At 36.4% G+C, this 14,100-nt stretch overlaps 1 protein-coding gene across 1 annotated transcript in view; it reads right to left on the reverse strand.

Annotated features, from left to right (window-relative positions):
* The window catches only part of gbe1b (glucan (1,4-alpha-), branching enzyme 1b), a 159,808-nt gene that overhangs the window by 114,946 nt on the left and 30,762 nt on the right, over window positions 1-14,100 (reverse strand). The window contains exons 2-5 of the mRNA XM_038294400.1: window positions 13,536-13,705; window positions 8,466-8,581; window positions 4,819-4,944; window positions 1,625-1,760 (exon numbers count right to left, since the gene is read on the reverse strand). Coding sequence (XP_038150328.1) covers window positions 1,625-1,760; window positions 4,819-4,944; window positions 8,466-8,581; window positions 13,536-13,705 — 548 coding nt within the window. The remainder of the gene's footprint in view (window positions 1-1,624; window positions 1,761-4,818; window positions 4,945-8,465; window positions 8,582-13,535; window positions 13,706-14,100) is intronic.

The following is a 14,100-nucleotide window of genomic DNA, read 5'->3' on the forward strand; positions in this document are numbered from 1 at the left end:
AACCAATTTCCTACCTCTCTTTGGGGTTATTAAACATGCTACGAGGTTCTGCAGTTAAGGAACCAAGAGAAAGGTGATGCTCGTTTATTTAAATCAGGGGGGGATGAGTTTATTTCCCGAAATTGTACAGTAATGCTTTTTCATTAAACGGATGCCTTCTCCATTGGATTTAGATGACTGTGACGAGATGGGTAGCCTGGCTGACTCAGCGGCTGCAGCTCCCGTTCACTGCCTTCTTTTTTCGCCAAAGCAGACAGAAATAGAATGTCCCAGGCGAAGTTAGACGAATGTCACCGTGCACTTACAAAGTTCATTGTTTCACAGAATCCATAAGGAATCGAATCGTTTCACAGAATCGATAAGGGAATCGGAATCATGAAAATCTTATCAATTCCCAACCCTAGTCAGGCATGCTGAACATGAATGCACCTCCCTTTCCTGAACTGATATGATAGTAGCAGGCCTAGACTGATAATGTGTGTTACTTATACAAGCGGAACATAAAGCTGGTGAATGCAATGAAGTAATGTTCAATTGAAAATTTAAGTATGTACTTACACACCTTATGTCGTCAGATATTTTAGGCACAACCGACAGAAATAGTTCACCAGAGAGTTTCTTTTATGACTTGACTTGTTTCACAGACAACAAAATTACACAAGCAGGGTGCATCGCTTCAAGTTTTTTCCATCACATCTGTAGGTATCAAATTGGTTCTAACCTGAAGACACTGCGCCTTATTGTCCCGCCTTGGAAATCCAGCTCTTTACCAAGCCAAATAAACCTAAATATTAAAGCAGCGTGTTGATACTATATGATGCTATATTACTTGGTGTATTTTTTTTTTAATTCAAAGTAACTCAATAAGAACTCAGTAAATAAATTATATGAATCCAAAAATGTCTAAAAGACTGCAACAAAAAGCAAACCAGTAGCCATCTCAACAAATCTTTAAGCCAGTAATGAGGGACATCTGTTAAAACTGTTAAAACAGTTTATGACATAAGAAACATTGCCAGATTTAGACTGCCTGTAAGATGTGTCACCAAATAGGTAGAAAATAAAAATAAAAGGTTATTTTCTTCACTGTTGGTCGTCTAAGTCATATTTTAGGAAAACTGAAGGGAAGTGGCAGTTCAGTTGTGTGCTGTGACTTGAGCTTTAGAAAGCCTCCTTACAAAGAAAAGCCCAGTGGTCAGTGATCCCTTTAGGTTGTGTCAGTACACAGAATGTAGGCCTGTTTAGGTGATGTTATGCAAAGGGATTGTGACAGGTGTGCAGAGAAATACTGCTCCTGGAGAAACAGTGGCACTCACTGCAGTAAACCCTATCTGCTATGTTACGGAATAGACCTGACAGAAACACTGGCAGCTGTTTTTAAATTAAGAGATAAAAAGTTTACATTTCTTGGATTTCATTGTTTTCCTTGCAGATCATTGGGTCAGAACAGAGTTACACAAATGCTTTTTACATTCACCTGATCTCTGTATGGAAAGCACAGAGTTCATTTCTAACTCCTTGTGAAATCACTCCGAGCAACATGAGGAACTTTAAACTGAACAACAAATCAATTAAAGGACCTAAAAATAAAAATCTCTTAAATTTTGTGTTTTCATATCTTTACCCAATTCTTTTATTCGAGGGAGCACGTTGTGCGTGAAGTTTGTGTATGAAGCGACCTTCGGCTCTGGGGATCCGATACCAACATGGGCTTCATATATCCTCAGACTCAGTGGTTTCTTAGGCCGAGGATGGACGTGCTGCAGGAAAAAAGGAAAAGGAAAATGGGCATAACAGTAATATTATGATAAAGATGATGCAGCACATAAGTAAGCAATTACAACAAAAGAAAATTAATTTCGGCATCTTTGCTCAAACATTTTATAACAAATTCTTCCATATAATGTAATTCTACAGAAGTGTATTGCATTCATCAAAGAAAAAAATAAAATCTGACAGCTTATGTCATAATTTCGAGACCAGTATTTCATAATTATGAGATCTTTTCTCATAGGTAGGAGATACAATCTCATAATTACAAGATACTGATCTAAATATTATGAGATCTTATCTCATAATTACGAGATAAGATATCATAACTATGAGATAATATGTCATACTTAGGAGATCCGGAAGGACACTGATTGCTGAGGTACGCTACATGAAACGCGAAAAATTAGTGAATAGTCAGATTTAATATGTTTTTATTTCCTTTAAGGTATGCGGCACTGGAAAATACTGAGTTTCTTCAACGTGGATGGAATTAGTTTTAGTTTGTAAGCATTGCGCAGGTACCATAAGTACTTAAGATTTTTTAGGCGTCTCTATAGAAACCCGGTTCCCAACTTGGTGCGGCATGTCGATTCATATGACACACTAAAACCATATGGAATCTGTAATAATGGAGCTGTTGACGGCTTTTCGCATATGGTCTTATGGCTGCATGCTTACTCCACAAGTAGTAATCTCAGGGTTATGCTGGTTACTTTATTGATTAAGTGAAAACAGGAGTGGAACTGCAGATATTTTCAAGAAGTAATCATGAAGACCAGTTTTCTGCAAGATATATAGATAAGATGTCGTAATTACGAGATCACACTAAGACATCTTATTTCATAATTATTAGATCATATCTCGTAATTATGAGATTTGCTGTCTGTTGTATTTTCTGTTTGGTGAATGCAATATGCTTCAGTATCAATCATGTCACAACTATACACAAAGTAGAGCACAATTGTAAAGTAAAGGGAAAATGACACATAATGTTTCTCAAATAAAAGTCTGAAAAGTGTGCCACTTATATGTATTCAGTACACAGCACTGGAAATCACCACAATAAATTGTATAAAACCTAAACCTTCAGAAGTCACCTTATTAGGTAAAATACATGTAATAGAGTCAATCTGTGGACTATTAAAATGCAACCTTTCAGTGAAGGACTTAGGAATTTAGCAAACAAATATTAACATATAGAGCAGGGAACACAGCAAATCAGTCAGAATTAAAGTTGCAAAGAGGTTTGGGTTAAATTGCCAAGGTGGAAGAGCTGCACAGGTCAACTGCTCTGGTGGGAGAATCTGTTGACAGGATAACTACAGAATAAGCTGTGCACTCAACAAATCAGGGCTTTAAGGAAGGGTGTGTGTGTGGGGGGGTCATTATTGAAAGAAAGAAAATAGGTCCCATTCGGCATTCACCACAAAGCCATATAGGGGACACAGAAAACATGACAGAAGGTGCTCTAGTCAGACAGAAAAATCCTAATCATTATCCTATTGGCCAAACACACTGCAAAAAACACAACAAAACTACACTATAAATCAGTCTGAAAATAAAAGATTATATCAAATGCATGTATTTGAATAACCCAGTTACCTAGATCCATTTAACATCTATGGTGGGACTTGAAAATTGGTGTTCAGATGCTGCGAGGCGCTATATGGGCGAAGCTTATAGACGTAGCCCAGATACTTGCTGTAGTGAAAGCTGCTCATGCTAATTTACACCCAAGGGTGTTGAATATAAAAATGCATGCAACACGTGCAGTTTTCTATAAAAAAAATAAAAAATAAAATAGACAGCCAAGCATAATTTTAATTCTAAGGGAAAGTCATACTTGGTTCAAATCACATTTTTGCCTTTAACTTTAATTTTTTTCACTGACTTGACAAAATCTCTTAGTATCCTCAGTCTGTGTTATAAAACAGCAGAGGGACTTGTTTTATATATAGACCAAAATTTCTGATAGCTACCCACAGGGCCTTGAACCCTCCTGCTGAAGTACATGATTGAGGCACTTGTAAATAAAACAAATATAAACGCCAGTAAGAGGCCCTCTTTAATTAAAACGGTGCCAAATAACCAATGATAAGGAAGGCAAGGTGGACGTTAATAGCCTCTTAGTGCTTTTCCCTTGTTCACTCTTGAGCTAAGAACATCAAGTAGCATTGAGACACATTCAGACCCTCTCAAAATCTGTTTTATCTATAAGCCACTTTAAGAGTGAAACAACAGCTGTTACAAAAAGGTTAGAGAAAAGGGGGCACATAAAAAAACTGTTTTCACTGAAGGAATACAATATAATGTTGTTGGACATTGATATGTCAAACTATTAAAGCTGCAATGGAGCTTTTAACAACTAAATGTAAAAAAAAAACAAAAAAACATGTATTTATATTGAAATAGCATTGGACATTTGATCTCTTTGCCATTGTACACTCTTAAAGACTTTAAAACAGGAATTAAAACTTCACTACGCCTCATCACAACCAGGTTTTAGGTTGAGCTTTCAAAGAGGAAAACAAATAAAGAAACCAACAGGAGTAGGAAAGGGAAAAAAATTATAAAATGAAAAACTTTAATCAATTATTTTGTCAAGCCTGTAATGTTAAATGACATTAAGATCACCAAGATGAAACGCTTTAGAATCAGAGTGTAAAACATATATCTATGTTTTAAGATCCAATGTTGTTCAACTGTAAAATCTAAACTGTACCTTGTGATTTATTTAGACAAGCATAAACAAAATTCAGTATATGGTTAATAAAAACTAGTCTGGAATAATCTTTAAAACAGAATTTGTTGCTGACAAAGCACTGGCTCTTATTAATGAAGAGAAAAGTAAAGGATTTTTTTTTTTTTCCCAAAAAACTTTGCTAAATTCATATGATTTTCATATTATGCCAGTGGCCGAACGTTTAGGTCCAACCAAAGCCATCAATGATAAAAAAAAAAAAAAAAGAAAATACATATAGAAGCATCAAAGTAAAAAAGAAAAAAAAAAAATGATTCAAACATTCAAGAAAAATTCTGACTTACAACATAAGGCTTAGGGGGATCCCAGTGAACCCAGTCATAGATGACTGATTTTTCCTCCCTGGTCACATATTTTGCCCAAGGCGAGATGCGGTAGAGGCGTTTGCCCTCCTTAGTGTGAACAACCACCTGGGGAAACAAGATAAATGACTGTTATGGTAAAGCAAGGGCAATCTGAGAGTGACAGAAAGTGGAAAGAAAAAACAGCGGCTACAGTCAGTCAGCATACAGTTAAACAAAAAAACTAAACGGTTTTTCGTTGCTTTATCAGGTGAAGGGGTACTGGAAAACAATTAAAACCCAAAATGAAATCTCAAGTATTTTAGGACCTGATATTTTCAAAGTTAAACACCTAAAAGCACAGAAGCCAAAAAAAAGATGAAGATAATCAAAGGCCTCCATCTCTGAGATTTCTGCAGATTTCTTCTTCTAAATGTTTGTGATTTTACAGCCTGCATTTATTTACGCCTTCCAGCCATGAAATGCTTACATCATAAAACCAAGCCATTAGTCTCCTTCCATCACACACACAGAATGCGCAGACTGCTCAACCAATTAACTACAACTAAATTTTTTTTTTTTTACTTTGCTCCTCCACTTCGAGGAGCAAAATGTATAACTTGATCTTTTGTCAGAGAAAACAAGGCAACTAACTGCACAGTATTGACCAAACTCCTCTAAGGTAACCTGGATTCAGTGGTGATTATGCTGCATTATATTTGCCTGCATGGGGCAACTGATTGCTTTTTAATGCAGCAACTCACTGACTTGTCTTGAGAACGTATTTGAGCCAGGGAGCTGTTTAGGAAGAAAAAAAAAAGAAAAAGGGGACATCTAAATCATTATTTCTCGCCTTTCATCCATTATGTCCTGCAACTGAGGTTTGGAAGGGGGTAAAATAAACACACTTTGGAAATCTGACAAGTTACTTTGCTCTCATTGTCGAACAATAAAGGAGAAAATCAGTGTGGGAGTTGGGGAAAAAAGCCACCAAGAAATCGACGTATTACCCGCAGTATGTGTTCGCCCTATTTTGTCCCCTGCAGTAACGGGCATTAGAACTCAAGTAAATCTGGCCGCTGTTGTGAAGTAATGACCGCTCCAATGCCACCTGCCTGTGAGCCAATAGCTAGACTCCCCTCTAGGGTTTTTTCATTATGGGCAGGCCACCTAGGAGTTAGCTGCCTGGGTCCCAGTATGACATGCTTCATAGTTTATAGGATTAGGAAAAGATAGTTGGATAAATGGACTGGCATAAAGCCTGACAGAGAGCTGGTACTTCAGACAAATTGGCTAGAATTAGGAACATCAGAGAAAACTTTGACTACTGGGCAGACTGAAAGAGTGCCTGAGCCAGAAATACAACTTGGAGCAGGCCAGCAAGGCCAGAGAAATAGTGATGTTATCGTTTATGTTGCTGATCAGAAGTTTGCATCATCAGTATTAAAATATATTTTCTCTGTTTGCTAGTTTCTCAAATGATTCATTTTAACAGTTCTTTGTTTTACTATTGATGGCAATACATGTCAGTAATTTTCATGGCCAAGAACTGAGTGTATTAGTTTAAAGTTATCATGGATTTGGAGGATCCCCAAAGGGTAGAAACTATACCTCCCCAAATGAGTATTTAACCCCCGTTTTTGATGTTCTTAGCTCAATTAAAAATATCGGTTTCCTACTGCAGGGGAGTGGTGGCCTAGTGGTTATGGCATAGAGCTTGGAATCCTGACGTTCTGAGTTTAAGCCCCACTCCCAGAAACTGTCACTCTGGGTCTCTGAGTAAGACCCTTAACCCCACACTGCTCCCCAGGTGCAGCACAATGGCAACCCACTGAGCTTAATTTCTCCAATGTGAGGTTAATAAAGCTAATTATGAAATTATTATTATGCAGATGCTGTTGTACAGAATAGTGTACAATCTTTTTTCAAAGGGATTCAGGTTGGAGACGTTTCGTCATACACATTCTAAATCCAGTGGCATGTTCATATTGTCCTTTTAGAGCTCCTGGCTACCGTTTATGCCCAACTTCATGTTCTAGCTCTGTTTTAAAGAAAAATTTCAAGGAAGTTTCTTCATTTTTTCAAACCCACTTTCTAAACCATACAAATACTGCTGACATCAAATTAGCTTAATGGTTTTTTCCACTATACGTCGCAGTCTGTAAAACTTTCTAGAAAGCCTTGCCTTGAATGGCGTAACTATTGGTAAGCAGAGACTGCAGTTGCTTAGAGCCCCCGACCTCTTATGGGCCCCGTCACTGACACCTGGTAGGGCCCCTACGCAATTGTGGACCAAGATGTCTCTTTGCAGATGTAATGGTGTAAAAAATTCATCTTAAACCCACCTGATACTAGAGAGACTGACCGGAACTTATTTATACCCCAACACATGGCAGATTTCATGTTATACTTCATATGGGGCCCACCCAGATAACGTTGCTTACGGGCCTATTGTTGTTTCGTTACGCCAATGGTTTGGGTCCAATGGTTGAAACCTAAACTTATGTTGGTGTTCCAGCAAGACTAAGATTTTAAAGACTTATACTTTGGATAAGACTGAAAATGGCAAAAAAATTAAGGTTGAACATATTCCATTACAATGAATACAGGAATACTTTTAAGTGTTTGTAAAAGCTCAAACAGATGGACATTTAGAGTAACTCCACTCGTGGCTGTATAACCATCCCTTTAAACTAATTAAACTAAAATACACTAAATGCATCACCAACAGTCAGAAAATTTAAAGAAGAAGAACATCGATGCCAATGATGAGTGCATCTATACCTCTAATCTGCTCATTATTCCTATGTGTGCTTTTCCATGTTTTCCATCCTTTCCCATCCCAGAGCCAAAACCACATGAGTATACAGCCTGGGTATGAAGAGAAGAAAAAAAAGGCCTCCAACAATGGGACACAGAAGGTAAAACGGTCTCCTCCAAAGTGACTGGAGCTTGGGTTTTGCATCCACAAGTGAGAGATGTGGAAGTAATGCTAAAGTGGAGCTCACAGCAAGACCGCTATTCATCGGCAGCAGGGGTGCACAAGGAAAGGCCAGGTGCCAGCATTTCCATCTGCTTCTTATCGTCCTTAGACTGACCTCTACAGACAATGGGAGCTGGGCAGGCGATCCGGGGCACATGAGCGAGCCAATGATGACCCGTTCCCAAGGAGAGGGCCCATAGCGATGCCATCCTCTTCTCGTCTGGCACCATTTTTTGGGTTATTTCTCATGCATGCTGAGACAATGCATGAGGGGAGGTGTGTCTTCTGTGTTTAACCCTGAGGAATTATTTACTGAAGCTTAAAACTAATCATGAGGATGGAATGTGGGTTGCATTTTGAAGGAGGAAAAAAAAAAAAAAAAAAAAAGAAACACAGCCCTCACAGTGCGCAGATGGAAACTGAAACCAAAGCCATCAGTCGAACTCCTCAGGTGTATCTGCTCTCCACTGTGAAAGTCTGTGTACATACAGTAATCTCACTTCTGCCCTGTGATTATGACATGTTGTTGATGGCGACATGCCAGGTTTCCACTTGGTTCTAAGACACCACACACGACAGCTTGAAAGTGACAACTCTTTGTGCTGCCACGGCCAGACGTCACCCAGTGAGAGCGTGAAAACAAGCATGAAGACGTTCTGTTCCTTACCTTCAGCTTGGTGTAATGATCCACAGCTGGGGAGTTGTCAGGCCTCGGTGGAAGAATCAATTCCCACTTGCCAAACTCTTTCTTGGAGTAAGGGTGGGCAAATTTGTCCCAGCCATCTATGGGGAAATAGTTAAAATATTCATAACACTTTTGATCAGGCCACGATAATGCAAAGGGGGGGGAAAAAGCTATAAAAGAATGAATAAAAGAAACGACACATTCATGTCAGATAAGAATATTAGTTCTGCTTAGCATTCATTTCAATCTTTCCCATTATAATTACATAAGATTAGCACAAAAGGACAAAATTTCTGTTAAGGACACTTTTTCTGAGAGTGTAACGATTTAGGCAAATATTTTATTTGTACTGCTTGTAAGGATGTTTATTTACAACAAAAACAACTTAGTTCCACTTTTTAGCCAAAACCTTTATTTTTTGCTTCAGCTGTGGAGGTGAAGAGGTTAGTTAAGAAAAATTTCTGTGAATACAAAGATTTTTTTTCTATTTTACACAATAAATAGTAAATTACCCGTTTTATTCCCCCAAGAAAGGATATATGTATCTATTGGATACATGTTAAAATTATCTTTTTTTTTTTGCCCAAAGAAAAACTCCAAAAAAACATTCATTCAAAGCCCATGTACACAATTTGTTGGGGTATTTGTTTTACCAGTCATATCTGTAACTCAGGAAAGTGTTGATTTTCAAGCCTCGATCATTTACGGCATAATGGTTTTCCATCATGCAAGTGGAAATTAGTAGATTTAGAATAAAAATGAAAATAATCACATAAAAAATGTGTTTAATACAGTAACTGCCATTCAAAATTGGCCTTCCCAGTCAAACACCAGCCGAATAGCAGCCCACTTCCCAGCAGCTTCCAGCAAAATCCCTTCCAACTTCCAGCCACTGGCCTTCTCCTGGGTGTGCATTTTTTTTTTTACTCTGACTCCACACCTTCACTGAATTACATGGTCTGACCAGGAGATGATGCTACTCTTTAGATCTTAATTTCCTCAAATCATGAAAGAAATAATATTTTAGTACAAAGATTGATGTTTAAAACAAAATTATAGACCAGCCAAGTAAAGCAGGCAAATTTTGGATGGCTACTACTGTATTTTGAAGAGATTTACACAACAGGACAATATTGTAATACCTGCAGTATATTCAAATAACATAGCCATAAAGTTTTTTTTTGTTTAAAAAGTACAATGGAGTATTAGAGACATGCTAGAGACTTTTTCTTTTTTCCATTTAATAATAAAGTCGTAAAATAACGAGAAAAAGGTCACAAAGAATAGTCATAAAATTGTAACATTACGAGAATAAAGTTGTAACACTACAAGAATAAAGTCATAAAATTACGAGAATAAAGTTGTAACACTATGAAAATAAAGTCATAAAATTACAAGAATAAAGTCAGAAAATTACGAGAAAAAAGTCGTAACAATTTGAAAATAAATTTATAAAATTACGAGAATAAAGTCAGAAAATTATGAGAATAAAGTTGTAACACTATGAAAATAAAGTCATAAAATTACAAGAATAAAGTCAGAAAATTACGAGAATAAAGTCATAACAATTTGAAAATAAATTTATAAAGTTACGAGAATAAAGTCAGAAAATTACGAGAATAAAGTTGTAACACTATGAAAATAAAGTCATAAAATTACAAGAATAAAGTCAGAAAATTACGAGAATAAAGTCATAAGAATTTGAAAATAAATTAATAAAATTACGAGAAAAAGTCAGAAAATTACAAGAACAAAGTCAGAAAACTACAAGAATAAAGTTGTAACATTACGAAAATAAAATTATAAAATTACGAGAATAAAGTAGTAAAATTACGAGAATAAAGTCGTAAAATTACGAGAAGTAAAAAAATTACGAGAATAAAATCGTAACAAATCGATTTGACAAATAAGTAAATCTTTTAGCACTCCAGTATCAAATTGGGCAGGATGTCAGAGTGGACTAAGGTTACCGTTTGGTTATGCTGACCGGCCGTCATCTGCTGGTCAGAGCTCGAAGCTTTTTTTCTGAAACGTGTTGTGGTATGATGACTTCATTCTCATAATATTACAACTTTATAATAAAAAATAAATAAAAAAAATCTCTAACCTGGCCCTAATACTCCATTGTAAAAAAGAAATGAGGGAGTTGAGGAACAAAAGGAAAAACAAATATCTCCAAAATACAGAACTTGGTAAAATTAGATTAAACAAAAAAAAAAAAAAATGTAAAAACTGTTCCAGATGAGCAAGCGGAAGAAAAAACAGCTAATCTTTATTCAAATTTTACAAAATTTCCCCCCTCAAAGACAAATAACCCGTTGCTGTGTATGTGATTGCTATACTGATCATGTGACTATTGAGACACAAAAAGATGCATCTATAGGCACCAACATCCAGCAAGAAATATAAACAAACAATATAAAAAAATGAAACTGCGCTGTGATTCTTACATGTAAAGCCAATAAGAGTAGAGTGCCTTTTAAACCACAATACTATTTCTCTGTGACCAACAGAAAACAAAATATTTACTATAATGTGACCACCATGGCCTTTCTATTTAAGATGTTTTCATTCTGTTATACATGTGCATTGACTATTCATGAGCAGAAACAAGACCAGATAGAAAATGAATCACAGGAGATACTGTGGAAGTGTACAGGGGCAACCACAGCACTTTTCACAGGTAAGAAGAGTTGATCTTCTTCACTATTTATTTATCGTCCTTAGCCTAATCTCGTCTGGAGAAAACTAAAAATAACATAAAGACAACAGTACATTATGCATCAAAAGTGTACCATATTCATGACTAGGGCTGCTGGGCCATTTCCACATTTGCTATGAAATTGAAATCAAATAATATGATTGAGCCATGTCAAAATGTAATCTCTCACAGAACTGAATGTTGGAACTTGGAAGTGAGCTGGTGCCCAAGCTCCTGGGAAAATAATCAAAAGGAAAGCGAAGTGCAGGAATACAGAGAAAGGAAAGCGCAGATGCAGAGCTAACTAGCACCAAAATTAACACAAAAAAAACAACAAATTGACATATTTCCATTTTGCCAACTGAATCAATCGGAATGCATTAGAATTTCGACAAATACTAATCACACACATTTTTACTGTAGGAAAGAGATCAAAGCTTTACTGTGCTGCTGCCTTTGGAGCAAACATTGGTCTCCGGATGGGTTAAAACTATCCCTAAAAAAACCATCTGAAGCACTTATCCTCTGTTAAATGAATGTTTGTGATGCCCGCTCTCACCATTCTGTCTTTTTTTAATTAACGACTTTTCCTTGGAAAATAGTTGCTATAATTGTTTTTCGTCCATTATTGCAAAGACTTGACAAATGGTAAAGGAAAAAACTATTCGTATTAGAAAGGCTCTACAACAAGAATATTGTCACCTGTAAACACTATTTAATTTATTTGGCACTGCATTTTACTGTAGTTTTAAAAATATGAATTCCTTTTCTTATTATAAAACAAGTTCTCCGTTAGGGTTTATCCACATTTCTGTGAACGATTCCAATACTAATTTGAGGTTCAGGTCTGTTTTTTATCCAGAAATCCCTCCAAAAAGGTGAAAGCTTCATTTAAAAAAAAACAAAAACAACTATTACTAAATGTTGTTTTTGTTTTTCAAACAGAAAGGAAATTTCAGTTTTCATTCCAAAAATACATACTCTAGACTTAAATTTCAAGATTATTTTTTGGTAGGTAATATTTACCAAATTGTGGTTAAAGATGACTCTCTGTATTGTGTTTTGCATTGCATTTATTTGACCTAAATCTAAACATGAGGATTCAATACAAATATAGATTCCCTATTAGTTGAATCAATGACTTAAAAACACATAACTTTCTGAAATTTCAGATTTTATCTTTCAAATGATGGAATGAAGCCTGGAGAGTCAAATATTTTTCTAAAATTAATATTTTATTCTTTTTGTTAAACTAGAAAACTGTTTATCAAATTAAATTTTTCCTAAATTAAAAACTGTGTAGAATTCCTGTCGAACCAAATCAATTCTTGTCTAACACAGGAAGACTCTTGTCTAGGTTTTGCTGCTTGATTTCAGTTTAGGAAGAGTCTCATATGTTTGTCTCCTTTCTGCTACATCTGCACATCATAATAAAAGTTTCTTCAAATGATGCTCTAGTGCAGTTGGACAGCGTTTTTCTTTCCTGTAAGGCATATGGCACTGCAGCTTCCAAGCTGCTCCAGCTGTAAGCACACCATTGAATGTGTCAGCACACCACAGCCTCTTGGTGCTTTCCTTTGTGACCATGACCAGAGCCATCAAAGCTCTGCTCAATCGATGTGTTGCAACACCAGAGTTCTGCTGAAGTCTTGACAGCCCTGCCACAGAATGGAGTCACAAGTTGCCGCGGTCAGTGAAAAACACACAGAGCCTTGGTTGAGTAACACCCTCGGCCATCTGTCAATGCTTCAACATTATAATTTTGGCTTGTGGAAAAAAAAAAAAAAAAAAAGAAACAGAAATGGACGAGGAGTCCTCAAGCCACTCTGGTAAGAATCAGAAAAACATCGGAAATCACTGAATCCTGTAAAACACTCAGTTGTTATAAAGAAAATACAACAAGCACAGGCTTTATCCCATTTTTATATCATTATTCTTAACATAGGCCAGCCTAAAAAAAAATTAAAAAAAAGTATCGACCTATACTGATTTTTAAAGTTTATGAACTTGGGAATAAATATTTCAGGGAAAATGTGATAGTTGCAGCTTTTTAACAACTTTAACAACAATGATTAAATGAACCATGTACTGAAATATTAACACAAATACTCTACCCTGAAAAGATTAGCCTTTAATATGCAGGTGTAATCAATATCTCCTATGTTTCCTTATCCCTTGAAGGTTGCCTAAAGGAGACAACGCTTCTACAATATGCTGACCTTTTTCCTACGCATTTAATCATTTTAGAGGTATTACATAAAATTCAAGAAATCCTGTGCAAACTGAAAAATAGTTAATCTGTTGAGCATGAAAAGGGAAAAAAATTTTTTTGAATGACCCAAGCAACTTACTGAAATCACCAGTAAGGAAAAGGGCCTCAGCAGCTGGAGCCCATTCCTTGAAAAAGAGGCTGTTGTCAGGCAATCGCTGCACACCGAAGCTCAGGTAGCTGCGTGTGAACTGGTCAACACCTCCCTCCGCCTCCTCCAAGAGGAAAAGCTGCTTCTTCAGCAGCTCATACCTTTAAACAAACACAGATTATAAATTGGCAAGACAAATATACAGCTTCACATACATCATTTAGGATGTGATAAAAATTATACATTAAATTTAAAAAGGCCTAGGTTTAATCCCAATATTTTAACTTGACTAGCCTTTTAGTTTTCCTATATATGCACAGAATTGTGTGGTAATTTTTCTGGGGGATTTTCAGCGCTCAACTTTCTTAAACATTTGCGACATCTGAAAGGCTGCATATTGCTTGCCAACTTTGTAAATCCATGTGAGAGAGATGCACAAAAATACTGGCAGATGACCCCATAAACCTGTCGGAATGTTGGTAGTATAGCAGAGAACGAGGCATGATTAAAATCACTGGTTATTTGCCACAAATGCTTTTGGCCTTTGTGTCTGTAG

The sequence above is a fragment of the Cyprinodon tularosa genome, unplaced genomic scaffold (assembly GCF_016077235.1).
Source record: "Cyprinodon tularosa strain WSP-4 unplaced genomic scaffold, ASM1607723v1 ctg34, whole genome shotgun sequence".
Taxonomy (NCBI): domain Eukaryota; kingdom Metazoa; phylum Chordata; class Actinopteri; order Cyprinodontiformes; family Cyprinodontidae; genus Cyprinodon; species Cyprinodon tularosa.